The 20,828-nt window shown below is 35.0% G+C and overlaps 1 protein-coding gene across 5 annotated transcripts in view; it reads right to left on the reverse strand.

Annotated features, from left to right (window-relative positions):
* The window catches only part of PHTF2 (putative homeodomain transcription factor 2), a 154,067-nt gene that overhangs the window by 74,285 nt on the left and 58,954 nt on the right, over nt 1-20,828 (reverse strand). For all 5 annotated transcript variants that reach the window (XM_055085057.1, XM_028490146.2, XM_055085058.1 and 2 more), the window contains exons 3-5: nt 7,572-7,628; nt 1,360-1,429; nt 639-797 (exon numbers count right to left, since the gene is read on the reverse strand). In XM_055085057.1, the coding sequence (XP_054941032.1) occupies nt 639-797; nt 1,360-1,429; nt 7,572-7,628 (286 nt within the window). The remainder of the gene's footprint in view (nt 1-638; nt 798-1,359; nt 1,430-7,571; nt 7,629-20,828) is intronic.

Consider the following 20,828-nt stretch of genomic DNA (forward strand, 5'->3'; position numbering starts at 1 on the left):
AAAGATACAGACCTACTAGAGAATGGACTTGAGGATACGGGGAGGGGGAAGGATAAGCTGGGACGAAGTGAGAGAGTGGCAGGGACATATATACACTACCAAATGTAAAATAGATAGCTAGTGGGAAGCAGCCGCATAGCACAGGGAGATCAGCTCGGTGCTCTGTGACCACCTAGAGGGGTGGGATAAGGAGGGTGGGAGGGAAGGCGACACAAGAGGGAGGAGATATGGGAATATATGTATAGCTGATTCACTTTGTTATAAGGCAGAAACTAACACACCATTGTAAAGCAATTATACTCCAATAAAGATTTAAAAAAAAAAAAAAGACTGGTGTGTATGTATATGTCGGGCTGCATTTGGAAGAGACTGTAATTTTTAAAAATGTTCTCAATTTGTTATTTTTCTTTAGCCAGCCAGATTCAAATTTTCATAAAATTATTTTGGAAAATAACTGCTTTGTTTTCTCCAACATTTTTAATACCAAACTAGTTGTGTCTTATTAAATGAAATATCACAATAAATGTTTACTTTCATACTCCGTAGTAGTTAGCATATGTTAGAAATTAGAAAGCCTTAGTAATCCTAAGAACAAAATATGCTGAAAGTTAAAAGCAATGCATTTCTATCAATTATACCTTGAAGAAGATAAAGGACTAGAAGCCAGAAAAAGATGACTTTTGATGTTACTTGTAACCACCACCGGAAGAAAAAGGGAAAAAATACAACGCGAACAATTCCCTTTCTAGTCAGAGAAGTCCATGGACTTTCAGGTTTTGCCTTAGCAAATGCAGACCCTGAGAAAAGTAACAAAATGACAGAGAACATTTATTACTCTTTAATTTCCTTAAAGAAAAAATTTCAACATTTGAAGAACAATAAAACATGAAATTTTATTTTGTACTATGAGTAGGAAATGTCCAATTTTGGGTAGGAGACACTTTTAAAAACATTATTCATGTTATCATATTAACTCAGGTACTTTGAAAAAAAACTATTTTTAACTGAATAACAGCAAAATTTCTCCCACATATTTTATAAATATAAGACAATGTTCAAATGTCAGTTCCAGTTAGGAATTAAAAATACCACTTTAATTTTTGTAACAAGCCTTATAGGCAAATACGAGCTGCTTTTCTTTTACACTTATTAGTTCTTGGAATGATTCTTAGTGGGAGAAACGACTAGTCAGTGGTATTTAAATGCTTCCATCCTCTCTTTTTTTATATACTATTTCTGACTTCATTTAGATTCACATTGCTTTTATTTCTACAAACATATATATCTAACCCATTTTGAATTCTGTTTCTTCAAGGTCAATTTCTAACTTCACCAAACATTTGTTTATTCAAGGCTCACCTCTTACAAGATCGACATCTATGAGATCTGGTTTCACATGTGCTGTTTTCTTTGGTTTATTCCTTAACCCCTGTAATATATTAAAAGTGGTACTGATAAGAGAGTAGATCTTTAAAGTCCTCATCATAAGGAAAAATAAATTGTAACTATGTATGGGACAATTATTTAAACTAGACGTACTGTGGGGATCATGTCTCAATAAATAAAATATCGAATTATTATGGTTTACACCTGAAACTAATATGTCAATTATAACTCAATAAAAAAGTACTATTGAAATTCATTATATATACATATATTTTAAAAACGCAGAATCAACGCTTAAAAATTTCAATTAAGAAGGAAAACTTTAAGTAATATAATGGACAAAAACTAACATGTTATATATTTGTTACAAATGGAACACAACTGTAGTATTGTAATAAATTTTATTACCTTCCCAAAGGATAAATTTAGGCACATATGCAACATGTCAGGCCTATTTATTACTAAAAGCATAATTCTAAAACAAAGATTATTGCTACCAATCAATTTGGATTACAGCCTGAGATGGTCCAGGAGACTGTGGTGGTCCCAGTTTTGCACAGGAAAGTGTTGAAGCTGGCTAGGAGAGCAGTGGCCCTGAAGGGCCCTTAAGGTGTGATGCTGGGGGCATTCCTGCAGAAAGCAGTGGATCACAGAGCTGAGAACAGACAGGGATGCAGACTTCTTAGCAGATGCCAGCATGTAGGGGTGAGACCCAGAGAGGACGATGCACATCTCATGGTTGCCTCTATCTTCACATGCCAACCACTAACCAGACCACAATGCAAACCTATCACCTCATAACTTAGATGCCATGCCCAGTAGGAGGAGGAGGGAGAAGGCAGAAATCATGAATTGAATTAGTTTCAACTTGGAATTACTGAACACTAAGATTAAGTTTCTGCCATCAGTGTACAGAGTTAGAGTAGGGGTAGAGATCAAAATCAATGAAAAAACTATCAAAAAATAAATTACACTTTATAACTTAAGACTAGGATGTTAAAAATTGGAAGAGCTTAGGCTAAACTCCTTGGAATCCAAGTGCTGAGTGATGACACAGTGTTTCAATGATTTGCTTATTTTTCATTCAATCAACCAAGTAACCGGGCAGTAAATCCTTTGTTTAGTCCTAATCCAACTAACAATGACCCCTTAAACTAAACATTTGACCAAGTACTGCTTTTATCTAAAACAAAGAATAAGACAGCATTTGAGCTCAGAATTAACTGAGATGTTTAAACCAAAAATGTACCCTGAAATCAAGATGCAATTAACCTCTGAACTCCTTCAAATAGTCTGTCCATGTGAAGTTGCAAACTACCCACAGATACAAAAACAAAAGAGAAAGAAGGATGAGGGTTGAAGACATAGCCATGATAATCTTATATACAGTCAATCCTCATATTCATAGATTCCATATTTGAAAATTCACCTATTCACTAAAATTTATTGGTCCCTAAAATTAATACTTGCTGTGATTTTGCAGTCATTTGTAGATATGCATAGAGTGAGAGTGGCAAAAAATTTGAGTCACTCAATGTTCACATTTCCAGCTGAGGTCAAACAAGGCAAACTCTGCCTTCTTGTTTCAGCTCTCTTGTTTCAGTTCCTTTTCACAGTCTATTTAACGTCAAATCTTTTGCATTTTTTGTGTTTTGTCGGTAATTTTGTGGTTTAAAATGGTCCCCTAGACAGTGTTGACATGCAGTCAAGTGTTCCCACGTACAAGAAGGCTGTGACGTGCCTCACTGAGAAAATGTGTTAGGTAAGCTCTGTTCAGGCATGAGCTGTTGGCCATGAGTTCAATGTTAATGGATCAACAACATATATTAAATAAGGTGTCATAAAACAAGGTTATGTATTAATCAGATGACGAAAGTGTTGTGACTAGGGACTCTCAGGAACTTAACTCTGTATTTCTCCTAAGAGCAACAGTCAATATTCACTAATTCAGTGTTCATGGCGACTTGAAAGAACATAACTACTGCAATAATAAGAAACAACTCTATCTGTACTTCATTTCCCATTTTAATGTCATGACAGAGTGGTTGACAGACTATAAATCATTCCCAATATTTTGCAAATTGGAAAGGCAATACTAATAATACATATATTTAAACAAAAATTCATTAATCAAGCACTATTCAAATTTGGCATCAAGTTTGTTATGATATTTTACCTTTATTAGTGCCAACAAATTTGAAAACAGTAACATTTTAATTTACTTCTGTCTTTTATATATTATTTTTCTAGCACTTTGAAAATAACAAATAATATATTTATATATATATTAGAATAATAATTTGTTATAAACAAATTATAACAAATAACAAATATATTATAACAAATCTGAAGCTTAATTTACTGCTGTATACCTAAAATTTTCATCAAGATTGTTTTAAAAACTTAAAGCCCTTATAAAAGGAACAGTAAATTGTTTTGATTTATGAAATTATGTTGTTTTTCAACATGCTCATTCTACTTGACCTTTTTAATATGTGGTTCATTTTCTATTTTATATTTTATTAAAACATTTATTTTGAGCTACACTGTAAAGTCATAGCATAATTGCCAACTTCGACAAAACTTCCCCCTCAACGTAGCCTATCAGAATATGTAAAAGGTTTAAAGAAAGATAAAGAAAAATTTCACTGACAAATCTTCTAACATTAGTGACTTTATTCACAAAAATAAAAGATATTAGGACCAAGGTGTCAGCCTTCATAAAAGGTGATCTTAATTAAGTAGATATTTTAAGTTGGACAATTTTTAAATTGGTTTAAACTATGTTCACACAAAACAGCATAGCTTTCAGTACTAAATATAATTATGAACCTTCAAGAAATTTAAGTGAGTGAACAAACAAAAAAGGAAAACTTAGTTTCAGAAAAAGATTTTTTAAACTACTTGTTTAACTAGAAAGTAGAAATTATCAAGTACTATGAATACAATTAATCTCCAAGAATCCAAATAATATATTCTTCATTGAATATACACTTACACTCCTATAGTACATTCCTAAAGGGCAATGACACAAACAGTATGAAGTTTTGAATTTTTAAAAATATCTAAGCACACAGATAATGTTGAGCCAAAAAGCTTACAAGTTCTGTTTAAGTTTAGAAAGTACTTCTGGTCAACGATCCAGACTTCACATGCATGGAACTATTATAATACGTAGACTCTATCAAAGGACATAACCATCAGTTTCACTTTCCGGAAATCCTGTTTAGTTTCCCCTATCCCTTTTTTCCTTTACAATGACTTTAAATGACATAGTTTGTTTTGTTGAAGCTTTACAACTCTAGTAAGTACTAAAACACGGGGAAAGTCCACATTGACTTTTAAATTTGGGTCAAGGTTATCAGAAAACTACAGTTTTCAGTTACAATTTCTGAAACATTTAAGAAAAAATCACTTGCAACTCAGAAAAGACTTTACACTTTAGCAATATCAACTAGGGTCTTTAATATAAAAAAAAGTCCAAGAAATATATTTTCATGGCTTTCTTTGACGTCTTTAGTTGTTGCTCACTGCTTTGACAGACAATAAAAGAATCGATTACCTAAAAGGACAAACTCAATACGTTTGTTAGCGTTCTCTAAGCAACAGGTACAGTGTTTTTGTTCTTTTAAATCAAATATTAACATTAATACACCACAGTTACACACTTCTCTACCTTCCTTAGAATAAATACAACATTATTTTACACTATAAATAATTTGCTTCCACTAGAATATTTAACAAAAATGTTACTCTTGTCAACAAATTAACCTTTTTAATTCAAAATAACAAAAGTAAGTTTTAATACTGTTTTTAGTTCTTCAATTACTATTACAAAGTACTATTACAAAGTATATATATATATATATTATATATATATATATTTATTTATATTTATATTTTGGGGAGGGGGTTAAATTTCAAAAAAACATCCAAATGTGCCAACTGGTAACACAATCTCTTCAAGGTACTTAACATTCCCTGTCCAACAAGTTAAAGACTGTCAAAGAAAGTAAAAGATTTCAACACATCTTACTAGACCTCTCTGCTGCCCTTTATTTGTTTAACTATTCCAGCTCTTCCTGATAGTCTCAGACCGTTGTCTCATGGATCTCTCACTTCTCTTTCCTCCTTCACTTACATCTCTTTTTTTTAACCTATCCATTAAATGTTGTTTCCCAGTGTTCTGTTCTCAGCCTTTTTCTCTCATCATTCAATGTAAATCCACTCACTCCTATAGCTGTATCTGTATAATGTGTATAATACATAAAACACCCATATATATATATGGGTAGATGAAATACATAATTACAAATGAGATAAATTCAATTAAGAGAGGGATGTATAGTTCTCCTTTGGGATGCAAAGTGGGGAAGCAGCCCTGGGGAGGTTAGGAAGGATTTCACAGAGGAAGTGACTCATGAGCTGAGTTTGACAGACATTAGAGAGAATGAGGAAAACATTCCAGACAGAATGTTTTACACACACACACACACACACACACATTACATATTGAGGACTCCCCAGTCTCTCTCCCAAGTATCACCTGGATATTTCTAAAACAGAATTCTGTATCTGCTCCTCTTCTAATATTTCCCACCATACTTAGTGCTGCTTAGTGAAGTTGTTAAAATAGAAATTTAATCAGGTAACTTTTTCTGCTTAAAGTCCTTCAATGTCTCTCCCATTGTTTTCCAGATTATGCCTAGACTCTTGAGTAAAGCAGTTAAGCCCCTTCAAGATCTGACTTCCATTTCCTTTCATGTTTTACTCCTAATCACTCTAATAGCCCTCCTCCACCCAACCTATTAGCCATCAAGTTCCTTGAGGATTCTGAGTCAGTCATGCTCCTTCCTTCCTTCATGTATATTTTCATATGCTCTTCATTCTGTCTGGAAATGTTTTCCTCATTCTCTCTAATGTCTGTCAAACTCAGCTCATGAGTCACTTCCTCTGTGAAATCCTTCGTGTGTGTGTGTGTGTGTGTGTGTGTGTGTAAAACATTCTGTCTGGAATGTTTTCCTCATTCTCTCTAATGTCTGTCAAACTCAGCTCATGAGTCACTTCCTCTGTGAAATCCTTCCTAACTTCCCCAGGGTTGCTTCCCCACGTTGCATCCCAAGAGAGAACTACACATCCCTCTCTTAATTGAACTGATCTCATTTGTAATTATGTATCTTATCTACAAAATTATAATCTATTTTATCTTTCTGTCCCCATGATTTAATCCTATATTTAAGACATAGTAGGTACTCACTGCAACTTTGTTAACTGTATTAATTCTTCATGAAAATAGTTCAAAGATTAAAATTAACAAATGGCAAAGAATCTTCCTTTTCATTATAGATGATTAAGTTGTCTAAACACTGAAATTTTTAAGTAACTATAGACATTGGTTTTCAATCTAATATAAACCTTTCTGCACAAACTATAAACTGTCAAGCAACTAAAGCAACATTCTCTGGGCCAATATTAAGTTTAGCTCGTGCAGGAACACACTGATTAGTATCATCTATGCAAATGAAAAATATAAATCTTATTATTGAAAAGGTGTGATTGCTGAGAAACAGAACAAATTTAGTTAAAAAATAGTTTCCATGTTAGCAAGGTAGCCTATGAGAATGTCTTACCAGCGTTAAATGATTACATGTCCAAGAAGAAACTATGAACTACGAAAACATTTCAATTAATGCTTTACTTTCTTAAATTCTTTCAAAAAATGACCAACTTTTCAGCGACTCTATTTGCGTCCAAGTCATTCTGTTAGTAGCACCAAAAAGCAGATCTCAATTAAACAGAGCAGCGTTTGCACAGGATCACTCAGGTGGGAAAAATCCTGAAACACTTACCAGTTTAATAAACTGTACAGAGCAATGACAGCATCAAAAGGGAGGAAAAGCAAACTAGAAGTATAAGGTGACAAGTGAAAGGGGAAAAGAGCTGACAAAAAATAATCATTAGAAATTAAATTTTAAAAGAACAGAAAGATGCTAAAGAGCAAAAAGAGAAAAATCATCAGAGGAAAAGACACATGAATATGCCCTCATAAAAGAGTTTACCTCTTTATTTAAAAGTTTGGATAGCATAATATTAATTTGTACCTTAAAAGGTCGACAGAAAGATATTAAATAAACTGTGGTTAATAATCAATTTATAGAATATACAAAATGAAATAAACTTGTTACCTTGATTTCTCTTTGTTCAACAGATTTTTCCCATATTTGTTGATCATATGCTCCAATCTATGAAAATAAATTAAAAATAATACTACATTAAATGATCATTGTTGGAACCCATCCAACAGGTATAACTCTGTTGAATTACAAGCAACTTAATGTTTATTCAGCGCAGATTAGATCCAGCTCTGTCTCAGACTTCTGTGATCAATACTGTATGGCAGTGGTTCTCAAAGTATGCTTGCAGGACCAGCAGTTTTAGCATCGTCTCGAAACTTGATAGAAATGGCAACTCTCTGGTTTCGGCCCAGAATTACTCAATCAGAAATAGGGATGTGATACTCAACAATGTTTGTAAAAAACACTCTAGATTATTCTGATACACTACTAAAGTTTAAAAGCCTAGGGCAGTGACCCTAGGGAATTTTTATTTTGAATAAACATAATTGCTACAGCCCTGGTACATTCAAGAAAAAACTCCCAAGTGATTAATTCTTTATGGAGTTATTTTTAAAGAAAAAAATATCAATATTCTACAGAAGTAAAAATTCATAAGCAGGGAGACCACAATTACCAATTAGATTAAGGTTTAAATTGAAAAATATAGTCAGGAAAGCAATTGAAGACACAGGGAAAGCATCAAGAAGTAGAATTCCTTGTACCTTCTGTGCCTATTACTCTTAGATGCTGGGAAGGTCTCTGAACTATACCTTCACCTGGGCAGGATGAACAAACCATTCTTACTGTTCCTAACCAAGTTCTTCTCTGTTACCTCCTATTGTCTCCAGTTTCCACTTAATTTCCTATATCCAATAGGATACTGAAATGGGTCAACAGCCTATAGTTTAAGCTGAGAGTCTTCATTAGTAGCATTAATTGAAAATTAGAATCCTGAGACATTAAAATTACTTCAGATAATTACAATTTAGAGACTGGAGACAGAGACCAGAGATAGGCAAAGATATGAGTAAGTTCAGAAAAATATTTTCTGACTCACAAAACCTTTCTACCCAAAAGTCCTCTTAGCTACATGTTATTTTTAAAATCTCGTTTCAAGAAATGAGAAATTGAGAACATGAGAAGGGTTTATAGATAGATATAAAGGAGCTAAAAAATGATTTATTAAATCATTTTTTAAAGGTGTGACTTGTTATAAAGACTTTTTAAGGATGTAGATGTGTTTGTACATTTTCTAGCAGAGAGAGAGCAACACCCAGACACCCAGTGTGGATCTGGGGATGTTCCACAACAGCCCGTCATTTCTATTATCTCTCCTACACATTACCTTATTCATTCTAATTTCTCTGGTCCTTTAAATACTGTTCTTTTTCATCACATTCCTGTGACTCCTTTCTTATTTCAAAAATCACTTTATGATATAATAATAGCCTGCAAATTAAAATCTTATAACACCTAGACCAAGCCACATAGACTGAACAACTGACTTATACTTAATCAAAGCTGCCATCAGTCTCTATAAAGCACGATTAATAAGTCCTAGGTAAGCAATAACCAAATGGTTAGACCTAATGGCAGAGCTGACCTGCGGTGACTAATTGCCCCTCAATCATCTTCCTTCAAATCAGAAAAGAAGTATGGGAACACAGATTCCACAGGAGTAATTCTGCTCTAACTTGATAATTCAGAATGACTGGGCTTGATTCAATCAAAAGTTATTTTTTAAATGTGTAACTATTTCAATGCACTGCACATACTCTTCAGTGAAACAATAATCAAAACTAATAAAGAATAGGTACCAATATGTTTAATAATTATTTTGGCAGTATTTTGTTTTCATATACAAAACAATTGCACTAGGTTCTCTTTTAAAAGAACTGTGGGTTTTTTTTTAATTAATTAATTTATTTATTGGTCACGCTGTACAGCATGAGGGATCCTAGTTCCCCAACCAGGGATGGAACCTGTGCCCCCTGCAATGGAAGCGTGGAGTCTTAACCACTGGGCCGCCAGGTAAGTCCAAGAACTGTGTTTTTCTTTCAAGATGACTCAAGAATATGGACATGGAAATATATATCCCACAGTCCTAAAGTCAGGGAAAATAAAATAATGCATGTGCAATAGACCAAGTCAGAAAAGCATGCCAGTACAACCACAGCATGGTACTGAATAGCTCCAGGTTTTTAAAAAGGTAAAGAAAGTCTAATAAACCTTGCAGTGAAGCAGTGACTAAAAGTGGAAAAGTTTTTTAAAGACTGAGGTTCTTGCAAACAGCAGAATGGTGATGGGGAATATTCCTATAAAAAGGATATAAAAAGGAAAATGATGGCTTGTTTTACTGGCTAATCAACTTTCCTTCAAAGATTTGATGTGTGAGAGGAAGGACAACTTTTACTATAATAGAATACCTTGTGGGATCTCAATTTTTTTTTAACCAGATAAGTGTCATTTTCAATTACAAGCAATTAAATGTCTCAAAAAGTGGAAACATCAGTTCTCCTTTGCAGCAGACTTTTTTTGTTTTTAAAATGCTACCAGAATGGACCCTTTAGTTACATACGCAAATTGACTTCTTTACCGAAGAAAACTGTGAGGGTGCCTTTAAAGCTAAACACAGGTGCTTCGGGAGATGTTCAGGGTTCTGCTTACTGATGTATATGCCATTAACAAAATACCCTCACATATGAATTCAGACTGAATTGTCTCTGAAAATTGCTTCTTGGGATATGTGTGTAGTACCTCAGAGGCATCATGAAATCAGAAGTGGTGGCAGGATACTAGAAGGGAGAGGGAAGGAATTCAGAAGGGAAGGCTCCTTTCTGACCTAAAGCCTCACTTTCTTCCACTCTGAAATCTGGCAAGATAGAAGATCAGAACATCTGCAGCTGGGGTCAAGCTTTTCCCTTGAAAGAAACATAATCTTATGGTCAATCATAACTGAGCAAGAAAAGAAGTGAAACAGACTGAAGAGGAGAAGAACCATCTTCCCAAGACTTAGGGTCATGGATCAAGAATAATTTGCAGGCTGTGTTAAAAAAAAAAATTCAAAAACAAACAACTTGACAAGTTTTCCAAAGGTTCTATACTACTTCGGACACACACATAATTGGCAGACTTGACTAAATCACCTAAACTTGATAGCTGTTTCTTTTTTGTATTTCTTCTACAAAAAAATTAAATAACAAGGCCAATTTCAAATATAGTTCTCTGTGAAAAATCAGGAAGAAAATAACTACATTATTTTTTTAACGTCATGCAAAAGATTAAAGGAAGCTCAGTAGTAACATTTGTCTAACAGAACAGGAATTTTAAACAGATAATATGTTCTTTAATTGGGAAAAAATATTATGTAATATTTTGGCCACTTGCAAATTTCAGCTACCTCCTAACTGCTCTCTCCTGACCCACAAAATGCCTCCACTGTTTGGGTGTTTAGAAAAGTGCCTAACATTCTATGGGAACAAAAGGATATATATGCAAACAATGTTTTGTTGGTAGATAGAAATACCTAGGTAATTAATGTATGAGAAGTTCTATGAATTTTCAACCATATTCTTCACGTGACAATGTGTTTCAAGGAGGGAAAAAAAAAACATTGTTTCTATTGTATTATAAGAGAGGACTCTGAAATCCTGATTTACATTTGATGTGCAGCGAACTGTTTTGTACATGTTAAGAAAGTAAAGTTCATTTTCTGGTGCCTGGTTATGGTAAGCAAAGTTTATCAATGCTCCGGTTATTACTCCCACAGATGCCCTGAACGCCTTAAGACTCAGGCGTACTCTTACCCAACCAGAGCTGATCTACAGTCAGCTTTTCTCACCTGGTCCCAGAAGACCAAACACTGCCCTCTACAGATTCATGCTGTATCTTCAACAACAGGTCTGTCAATCCTATATGGATCACTTACACTACTCCCCATAATGACAGCAAGGATAATTCTAAATTTTCTTTTCACAGGCTTTAATTCCTAATTACTCTGAACATAACACTTCAATTACTTCCACTTCTAAGATCGAACCCATAAGAAGCAAATGTTAAAATTGGTTTAAAAAAAAATACAAACAGAAAATATCTGAGGGACCAGTGTCCGGAAAGTGGTAAAAAAAAAAAAAATTTTTTTAAGAAACAAATGAGAAAAGAAATTGAGATACTATAAGTTAGTAATATCAATTGGATTAAAACTGAACTAAATAGATGCCTTCTGACCTACTGAAGACCTACTTACAAAAGGCAAGTGGATGTAGCTAATATGCTACAGTAAGTATGTATGTAAATATATATAGCAGACACTTTAGAAGGATACATGAAAGCCATTAATAGTGAGGACAGCTCTTTTACTTTCTGCTTTATATTCACTGATCCTATATCACTTTTTCTCCCTACAATGGATAAATACTATTTTTATAAAGCAGGATTCTAACCCAGGTCTGATGAACTACAAAGTAATTTGAATTAGTTATCTAAGAAATTAATATGTTTCTGTCAATGAATATTAACTTTACAAGGAATTATCTACCTCTACCTATCATCATTCTTATTTTTTATCTTTCTATATACTGAGACAAACAAAATGGGGAAGGGGAAAAAGAGGGGCAGGACAAGGAGAGGGGAACGAGGGAGGGGCAGTCAGGGATGGAGAGATAGAGAGGGATGAGAGAAGGAGAGAACTGGTAGGTAGAGAAAAAGATTGTCTTTGTCTAGGTGTCTGCTGGAGTCAGCTCTGACTTCTAAGGAAAAAAAACTTGTAACAAAAATGAAGGTATCAAGAATACAAACTTTAAAACCCAGGTAATTAGATGGTGAAGTGCAAAACATGTATCACTTATGGTCCTAGAAAAGAAGTATCTTTGAAAAACAATTTAAAAAGCTACTCTTGGGTGATCTGATTACTACTTAGGTCATCACATTCAGAAGAGCAGTGGTTCAGATGTCAAGAGACTAAAGAGAAGGTGTCACTTCAAAAAGGCAGTTACCAATAGTTAATTAGATTAAGGGCTTAGATAAGAGATTTAGAGTTCACGAATAAATATAAGCAGGGAAAATGGAGGCCTAGATTTGCACGCATATTTTAAACACTTAGTTCTTTAACTAATGAATAGACATGCCATAATACTATATGTTAAAGCCCTAATTTGTCCTACTATTTCCATGCTCTGTATCATTTTTTGGAATCTCATTTCAGAAACTATGAAAAGCAGGCTATTAATTCTCACAAACACCAAACTGAGTTTAAAAAGGTAACACAGAGCCCAAATCCCCTCCTAGTTTGTCCCCACTCCACAAACATCAAAGGCCAATCATGCGCCAGGACAAACGGAGTCTACCTCTGTCAGCAAGAGTGTGTTTGTTAAAAGCATAAGAATACCCTCAAGGCAAAAGGTTAAAGAATCTCTTGAGACAGTTTCGAAAGAAAGAAAAGAAGGGAGGGAGGGAGGAAGGAAGGAGGAGAAAGAAAGAAAAGGAAGAGAAGAAAAGAAAAAGTAAAAGAAAAAGATAACCGCCCCCTTGGTGATCCTTTCTATCCCTAAATTGATAGTAAATATATTATCTTTTCTGTGACTGTTTTTTGTACATGCATCATCAACCTTTGTAAGACCCTAATAAGCAAAGGTAATGTTACTTTTATACCTATGATGGTCCCACATTTTAATAGTGATTTAATACCAGTACAACCCAGGATCATTTTATTTATTTATTTATTTATGGCTGTGTTGGGTCTTTATTTCTGTGCAAGGGCTTTCTCTAGTTGTGGCAAGCGGGGGCCACTCTTCATCGCGGGGCGCGGGCCTCTCACTGTCGCGGCCTCTCTTGTTGCGGACAGAGCACAAGCTCCAGAAGCGCAGGCTCAGTAGTTGTGGCTCACGGGCCTAGTTGCTCTGAGGCATGTGGGATCTTCCCAGACCAGGGCTCGAACCCGTGTCCCCTGCATTAGCAGATTCTCAACCACTGTGCCACCAGGGAAGCCCAGGATAATTAATTTTTACCTTTGAGTCTTTTTATAAAAATAAAAGTTGTCAATCAGAAAATACCCTTTGTTATATTTAGTGTGCTGGTTTCTTAATCCTTTGTTTTCTCCACTGGCTTAGTTGAACAGCTCTTAATGTTTGCTGACAGAAGTGGAAAAGACCCTAGAACTGAACAGTCTTATGGTCTTGGGCAAGTTTCTTGACCTCTGAGATTCTGTAAAATGGGGATAACAGAACATACTTCACAGAACTGGAATATAAAATGATAGTGTCTGGTATATAGTCAGTGCTCTGTAAATGTTAGTTCTTTCCTTTCTTGGCAAATCTCAACCGCTCCAGGCCTCAATTACCTCATTTCCAAATTGATGAAGTTAACTATATTTAAATTAATTTATGACAACATTTATACTCACTAATGATGAATTGGATGGCTATAGATAATTTCTTTATGTGCCAGTATGGGGAGAGAAAAGATTCAGTGCTACTAAAGTAGAACCAAAAGTGTAGCTAGAAATATCTGGGCAGAAGGTACCAAGAAGAAAGCAAAAACAACGCTGTAAGGATAAGTGTCCTTTTCTTAATTAATAACCAATATAATAGGCTTTTAGAATAACTTACAGTTTATTAATGAAACCAGAGCTGTCAACACCCAAAATCTCATTTGCCCAGACAACTAAACTATATGGTTTTTCACTCTCACAATGATCTATCTACAAGTATGATAAGAAACAGAGACTGAGGGGTTGAGCAAACTAACAAAATTAAAGTTACTGAACAAAACAGTAGATCTGAGAATACTGATCACCAATGAAACATATCTATAATCCAAAAAATTATGTTGTCATGGTGGACATGCTGAAATTATATGGTACTTCTGTTCATATTACTAAAACATACTGAAGAAACAATTAGGGCCTTTTAAAATCATTAGGATTACTGATTAATTTTCAGACAAATCTCTTCCCAGAATTAGTAGAAACTAATTCTTTTGACTTTTTAAAACTTTTTAAAATTTATTTTTATAACCATTTTTTAATTGAAGTATGGTTAATTTACAATGTTGTGTTAGTTTCAGGTATACAGAAAAGTGATTCAGTTATACACACACATATATATTAATTATACACACACACACATATATTTTTAAGATTCTTTTCTATTATAAGTTATTACAAGATATTGAATATAGTTCCCTGTGCTATACAGTAGGTCCTTGCTGTGTGTCTACTTTATACAGAGTGTGTATATGTTAATCCCAACCTCCTAATTTATCCCCCCATCCCTTTCCCCTTTGGTAACCGTTTATTTTCTATGTCAGTGAGTCTATTTCTGTTTTATAAATAATTTCATTTGTATCGTTTTAGATTCCACATAAGTGATATCATATGATATTTGACTTCGACTTAATTTAATATGATAATCTCTAGGTCCATCCATGTTGCTGCAAATGGCATTATTTCATTCTTTTTTTTATGGCTGAGTAATATCCCATTGTGTAAATATACACCACATCTTCTTTATCCATTCATCTGTCGATGTACATTGAGGCTGACTTTTTTAAACTTTTAATTTCAAAGTAAAGCTCTCAACGCTTTGAATATCAAATAGGTTTTCACTGTCTTTTGGCTCTTAACTACTGCCTCTCAAACAAATTTGGCTATTGAATGCCTAGGAATATCTAAGTCCTTACAACTGCTCCTATGTAAAGCCTTGTTTCTAACCTACTACGTATCTTGAATAGCTCTCCTATCCTATTCTCTTGCTTTCACACAATGTCCCATTTTAATCAACATATTGTCCAATGTTTCTGATTCTCCATTACACACGCATACACACACACAAACATTCCTATAACAGACACTCAGGTAACTTTAATGATGAGGATCAAATAAGGAAGTTGAATCATTTAATTACACAATATAAACTATGAATGATGATGATGTCAGACAAAAAGGTATGGTCTGGGGCTTCCCTGCTGGCGCAGTGGTTAAGAATCTGCCTGCCAATGCAGGATACATGGCTTCAAGCCCTGGTCTGGGAAGAGCCCACATGCTGTGGAGCAACTAAGCCCGTGCGCCACAACTACCGAGCCTGCGTGCCACAACTACTGAAGCCCGCGTGCCTAGAGCCCGTGCTCTGCAACAAGAGAAGCCGCCGCTATGATAAGCCCGTGCACCACAACAAAGAGTAGCCCCCGCTCACCACAACTAGAGAAAGCCTGCGTGCAGCAACAAAGACCCAATGCAGCCAAAAATAAAAATAAATTTATTTAAAAAAAAAAAAAAGGTATGGTCTGAAGAGAAGGCAAGAGCTAGTAACTCTTTTGAATGTATAGCAACTACAAAATTATTTTACCAAATCTTTAGCTCTTCTGAATCAGCCTTTTCTTAGAACTCTAAAAAACATACGAGAAGCCAAACCACAGAACCCTTCTAATCCAAAAATTAAAATACTGCCCTATAATTCTAGCTATTGGGGGAAGGGAAGGACCTAAAATGGGTAAGTATTCAAAGTTAAGATACGGTTTCTCCCACTATCCGAAAGTAGAGCATTCCTATGAAACTGTTCGTAGGCCAAAATGGCGTAAAGTGAAGCATCAGTTACCTTAAGACACATCTTGCTAACAGATGCACAAAATAAATCGAGATAAATCACAGATGCTCAAAGACATAGTTCAAAGCTATGGCAGCTGGGATGCTACATGTAGTTCCTAGGGAAGGAGCTTGGTGGTGCCACTCTTGCTGCTTGGGGTGCATGCTGCCGCTTGAACAGTTCACTCACTGCAAAACAAACGCTGAAGGCTATTTTCACTTTTCACCTTTTTTCATAAAAGCAAAAATCCTCTTTAGATTTTTTTCTGGTAGCAATAACAGGTACCAACGTAGGCTTTTCGTAAAAGCAAAGTGGCGTGAAAGAAATTTTCAAAAAGCCGGGGGTACCTGTATCCTAACTGGGGAAAGAAGTGTAAGTCATGGAAAAAATATGAATAATTATAAGCAAAGGGGTTTCTTTGCAATCTCTTTGCTTCAACTGTCATTTATTTCTTCTGCTATCAATTATTAGCAGAATCATATCATAACCAAAAGTATTACTACAGAAAAGCAAAGCTGCTTAAGTAGAAGGCAAATTAAAAACAAAACATTTTAAAGATTAAGATCTTTTTGAGTGGAGAATATAATTTTTAAAGGAAGAAAACAGATTTCTGGAATTCAATCCATTTTAAAATACTACATATCTAGCTGGCCTCCGGCATTTGGATCAAAAAATCAAAGTTTGAAAACACATCCTCATCTACAGATACTAAAATCTTGTTAATTAGCAAAGATTCCATTCATTAAAAGTAATATCAGCTAAGGCCATTTAATCTCTTCCCACAGATTGTGTCAGGCTATGCATCATCTAAAACCACACTCTTCCCTGCATTAACCCTAAGAATAGTGTTTTACAGGCCACATACATATAATCAAATAATGAATCATGACCAAGTTCCTATTGCCTAAGGAAAGCCAGTTAATGATATAGTAAAACACTGATTCAAGTTTAGAAAAAAAGAAGAGTATTCTTTAATTCAACAAAGAGAGATGATCATGGTAGAATCTGCTTCTAAGAAATTATAAATCCAAAGAAAAAAATATTCAGGTAGTTATAATTCAAAGCAGAATGAAGTAAGGACTATTGCACTATACATCAGCAAGAGTTGGTCTGAAAATGAGCAGTATTTGTGAGGTAAAATGTACAAGAATAGGAAACTTACTGGATATGGGGACATGGTAAAGAGATGAAGATGACCATTTCTGGCTTCAGTACCTGGAGCTTCATGGGGATCATTAACCATGACATGGAATAAAAAAACAGGTTTGAGGAAAGCTGTTGGAGTTCTAAGACAGCTAGGAATTATGTCTGAGTTCAGAGAGTTGGGAAGGTAAAAAATTTGGAACTCAGCAGCATAAACTAGGTGTTTTGATATTATGTGGTCAATTTGATAATCTAGGGAAATAGAATAACTTAATGAGATAAGAACAAAATGTTAAGAAGGATAAATATTCAACTGGATGGGAGAAGTATCAAAGTCAGGTAAGGAGACTTAGAAAAATTAGATAGGGAGAGACTGTATAGTATATTAATAGGTATGATAATTAAAGCATTGTATATATTTATGTATATAAAAGCAATATAGTATATATCTATAATAAATAGCAAACAAGGAAAGAGTTTCAAGAAAGAAGGTAAAGAGAGCTAAAAAATACCGAAACATTTTGAAGTCGTTATGTAGTTAGACATATTCATGTCAAATAATCTCATTTAAATAGTAGGCAAAGTCATTAACTGAGATATGGAAGCTGGGGAGTTTGGGAAATGGGTGACAATAAAGAAGGTAAGAAACAACCACTCGGGGAGACAGAATACAGTATCAACTAGAGTGACTTAGAGTAGGGATTCCAGGAAGAGCAAATGCAGCTGAGTTGGTATTAGAAGCAGTCAGTTGGGAGTCAGCTGAGTTATGTTTGTATTTTCTCTTTCACCACCAAGGCTCAACAGTCCAGGATCAGGAGGGGAAGAATTAGATACACAAACACACACACACGCACCCTGCCACCAAATACCTACAATATGCCAAGCATGATGCCATGCACTTGGCAAGGCCCTTCAGTATGTCTTCAAACCGTATAGCTTCCTTTCTATTTCTCCCTGCTTCTCCCGAACAATTCAGTACTACAGCCATTAGAGGGGGCAGAGTCATGGGGGACCCAAAGCAGGGTGTCAGAGAGTCTGACACATAGGGGTGACAAGGGCAGGGTATCAGCCAAAGTGGAGTGTAGAGGGGGACCTTGTGGGGTTAGGGGAATCACAGCCTAAGCAGGATAACGAGGGTGACCACATGTGGGAGTGGCCCACAGCAGCAGGGCGAGGAGGTCATCCACTTGGAGGATATGCTCATGTGGGGTGTCAGAGCCCAAGAAAGATGAAGAAGGTCTAGAATAAAGAGCATGAATGGGATGGTATGGCAGCTGAGATGGGAGACTGGTTACATATATAAGGACTGATGTCTCAAAAGCCTGAAAATGTTCCTCTCTGTTTATTCAAAAATCTCTATCTATAAAGCTATTAAAGAAGTAAGAGATTATTAGTTCAATGACATGAATGCTATATGTAAATAGGGGAAGGGTTTAATAAATAAATTATGGCATATTTATATAACAGAATAGTATACTCTTCAAAATTATGTTTTAAAAGGGTATTTAGTGACAAGGGAAAGTACTTTTACATGAAAACAGTATATAAAAAAACTAAATATAATATAATCCTAATTTTGTTGGGGAAAATTCACAATGTTAACAGTAGGGTAATTGTGTGACTTTATTATACTTACCTGCATTTTCCACTTTTCGTATTGCAGACATGTATTACTTTTAAACTATGATTGAAACATCATTAAAAAAAAATCAAGAGGAAATGGAAGCTAACATCATCTGAGTAGCATCACATATTAGGTACTGGGCTAGGTGGTTTTGAATACATCTTCTCATGGAAAAGTACTGTGATAGAGGGGGCAAGTCGTTAAGAAAGCAACTGCCACTTCTCAAAATCAATTTAAGTTTCATTATAAAAATAAATAAGGCTTTTCCTATGAGTTATATAACAGAAATTTTCTGCTAAAAAGTTATACCTTAATAACAAAACTGTCAGAAATTCTAGTACTATAAAAGGGCAGATAGATAGACATCTACATCCTAGAATATCAAGGGAAAAAATGAGTTAAAGAAGCAAAATGCTAAAATATTTGAAGTGCCCAAGAAAAGAACAACATTCCATACAGGACTCTTGTGGCAGACGGGTAACTTAAATTGCATTAGGCGGTGATGAATGAATTCAACTGATTCACACAGGAAAGGGAGGGAATGGAAGGAAGGGAACCTGGCAAACAGCTCTGTGGTAGAACTGGGAGAACTCCAAGTTCTGGAAGAAGCCAAGGAGAGAAGGCCCTCATCAGCTCTTTGGCCTCTGTAGCAACCAGCAGGGGCTAGCCATATGGCAGAAGGAAGCAGCCATGGACTGTCTCTTCTGAATGCTCTCTTGGTATTCCCTTTTAGTCCTCAAGAGATTAAAAAGATTAACCCTTAGAGCTAGTGAGAGCTAGTGATACAGTGTAATATCAGGGGTCCTCAATAGCCCCCAAGTGTCAAGCCCCCATCTTTAATTAGCAGCTGTAATCTGTAACCTAAAGATTAAAAAGCAAGTATATAGTTGATTTAACACCTCTCATTTATACTTAAGAAAAATCATTAAATCACTAAGAATAAAGGACTGAAGTCCTGATATACTCTGAGGAGGACTTTAAAGGACCATATCTGTGTAATTTGATCCTATACATACCCCTCCTCCACAGTGATCCCAGGCTAGACAGCTGACTCAAACTGAGCCAGTCAAATTCTCTCTCCATTCCAATGTGAGGTGAACAGGAGAAACAGAGATGGATGACTAATAGAGGTGAATAAAATTAATACAACAGAGCCCTACAGAGAAGTTTCTAGAAATTCTGAGGGGCCCAACATAGTCCTGGTTTGTCTTTCCTTCCCAGGTCTTGGCTGTCTGCTGTTGGCACAGTTTACGTGTGTAGTGAAAAGTAGAAGCAGAACACAGTGGTGTTTTTTCCTGGCCCAACTTTAACGAGAACATTGCTGTTAATGCAAACCAACACCATGCTGCATAATTTATGAAGATTGTTTATTTTCCAACTTGCTGGTACATGGCAGTGTGTTCTCCGTGAATTTATTAATCAAGGTACTCTCCAATTAAAAACTTTCCCCAAGAAGTCATCTTGGCAAAGATAATTTAACTTCTACTTTTCTACTTAACCTAACCTTGCATCATGAATTGTGAGAAGATCCTGCTAGTGAGGAAAAAAAGATTATTAGTTGCCATTATTAATCATAGGAAAATAATTCAAATATGCCTTACTTTATCAATCAGAGGGTCAAAAACACATTACTCAGGGTGAATACTAGAGTTCTGTTTAACAATCCTATAACATTAATTCCCAGGTGTTAAAGCTTTTACAGCCAAAACTATAAAATTTAACATTACGCAATTAATAATTATTTGAATTTTTCAATAAATGTTATTTCAACAATTAGAATGGAAATTATTAAAAATAGTTTAAAGAAATTATTAAACTATTTAAAATAGCTTTTTAAAAGCTATGCATTACTTAAAATAAACAGCTTAGTTTAAAAAAAATAAGGATTCATTTCTTTAGCTTCTAAATCATCAATACAGTGAAAGGCCAAATATAAACTCTACTTTGTCTTCACTTTACCACTAACAGTGCTGCACATAT

This window comes from Physeter macrocephalus, chromosome 5 (assembly GCF_002837175.3).
Source record: "Physeter macrocephalus isolate SW-GA chromosome 5, ASM283717v5, whole genome shotgun sequence".
Lineage (NCBI taxonomy): Eukaryota > Metazoa > Chordata > Mammalia > Artiodactyla > Physeteridae > Physeter > Physeter macrocephalus.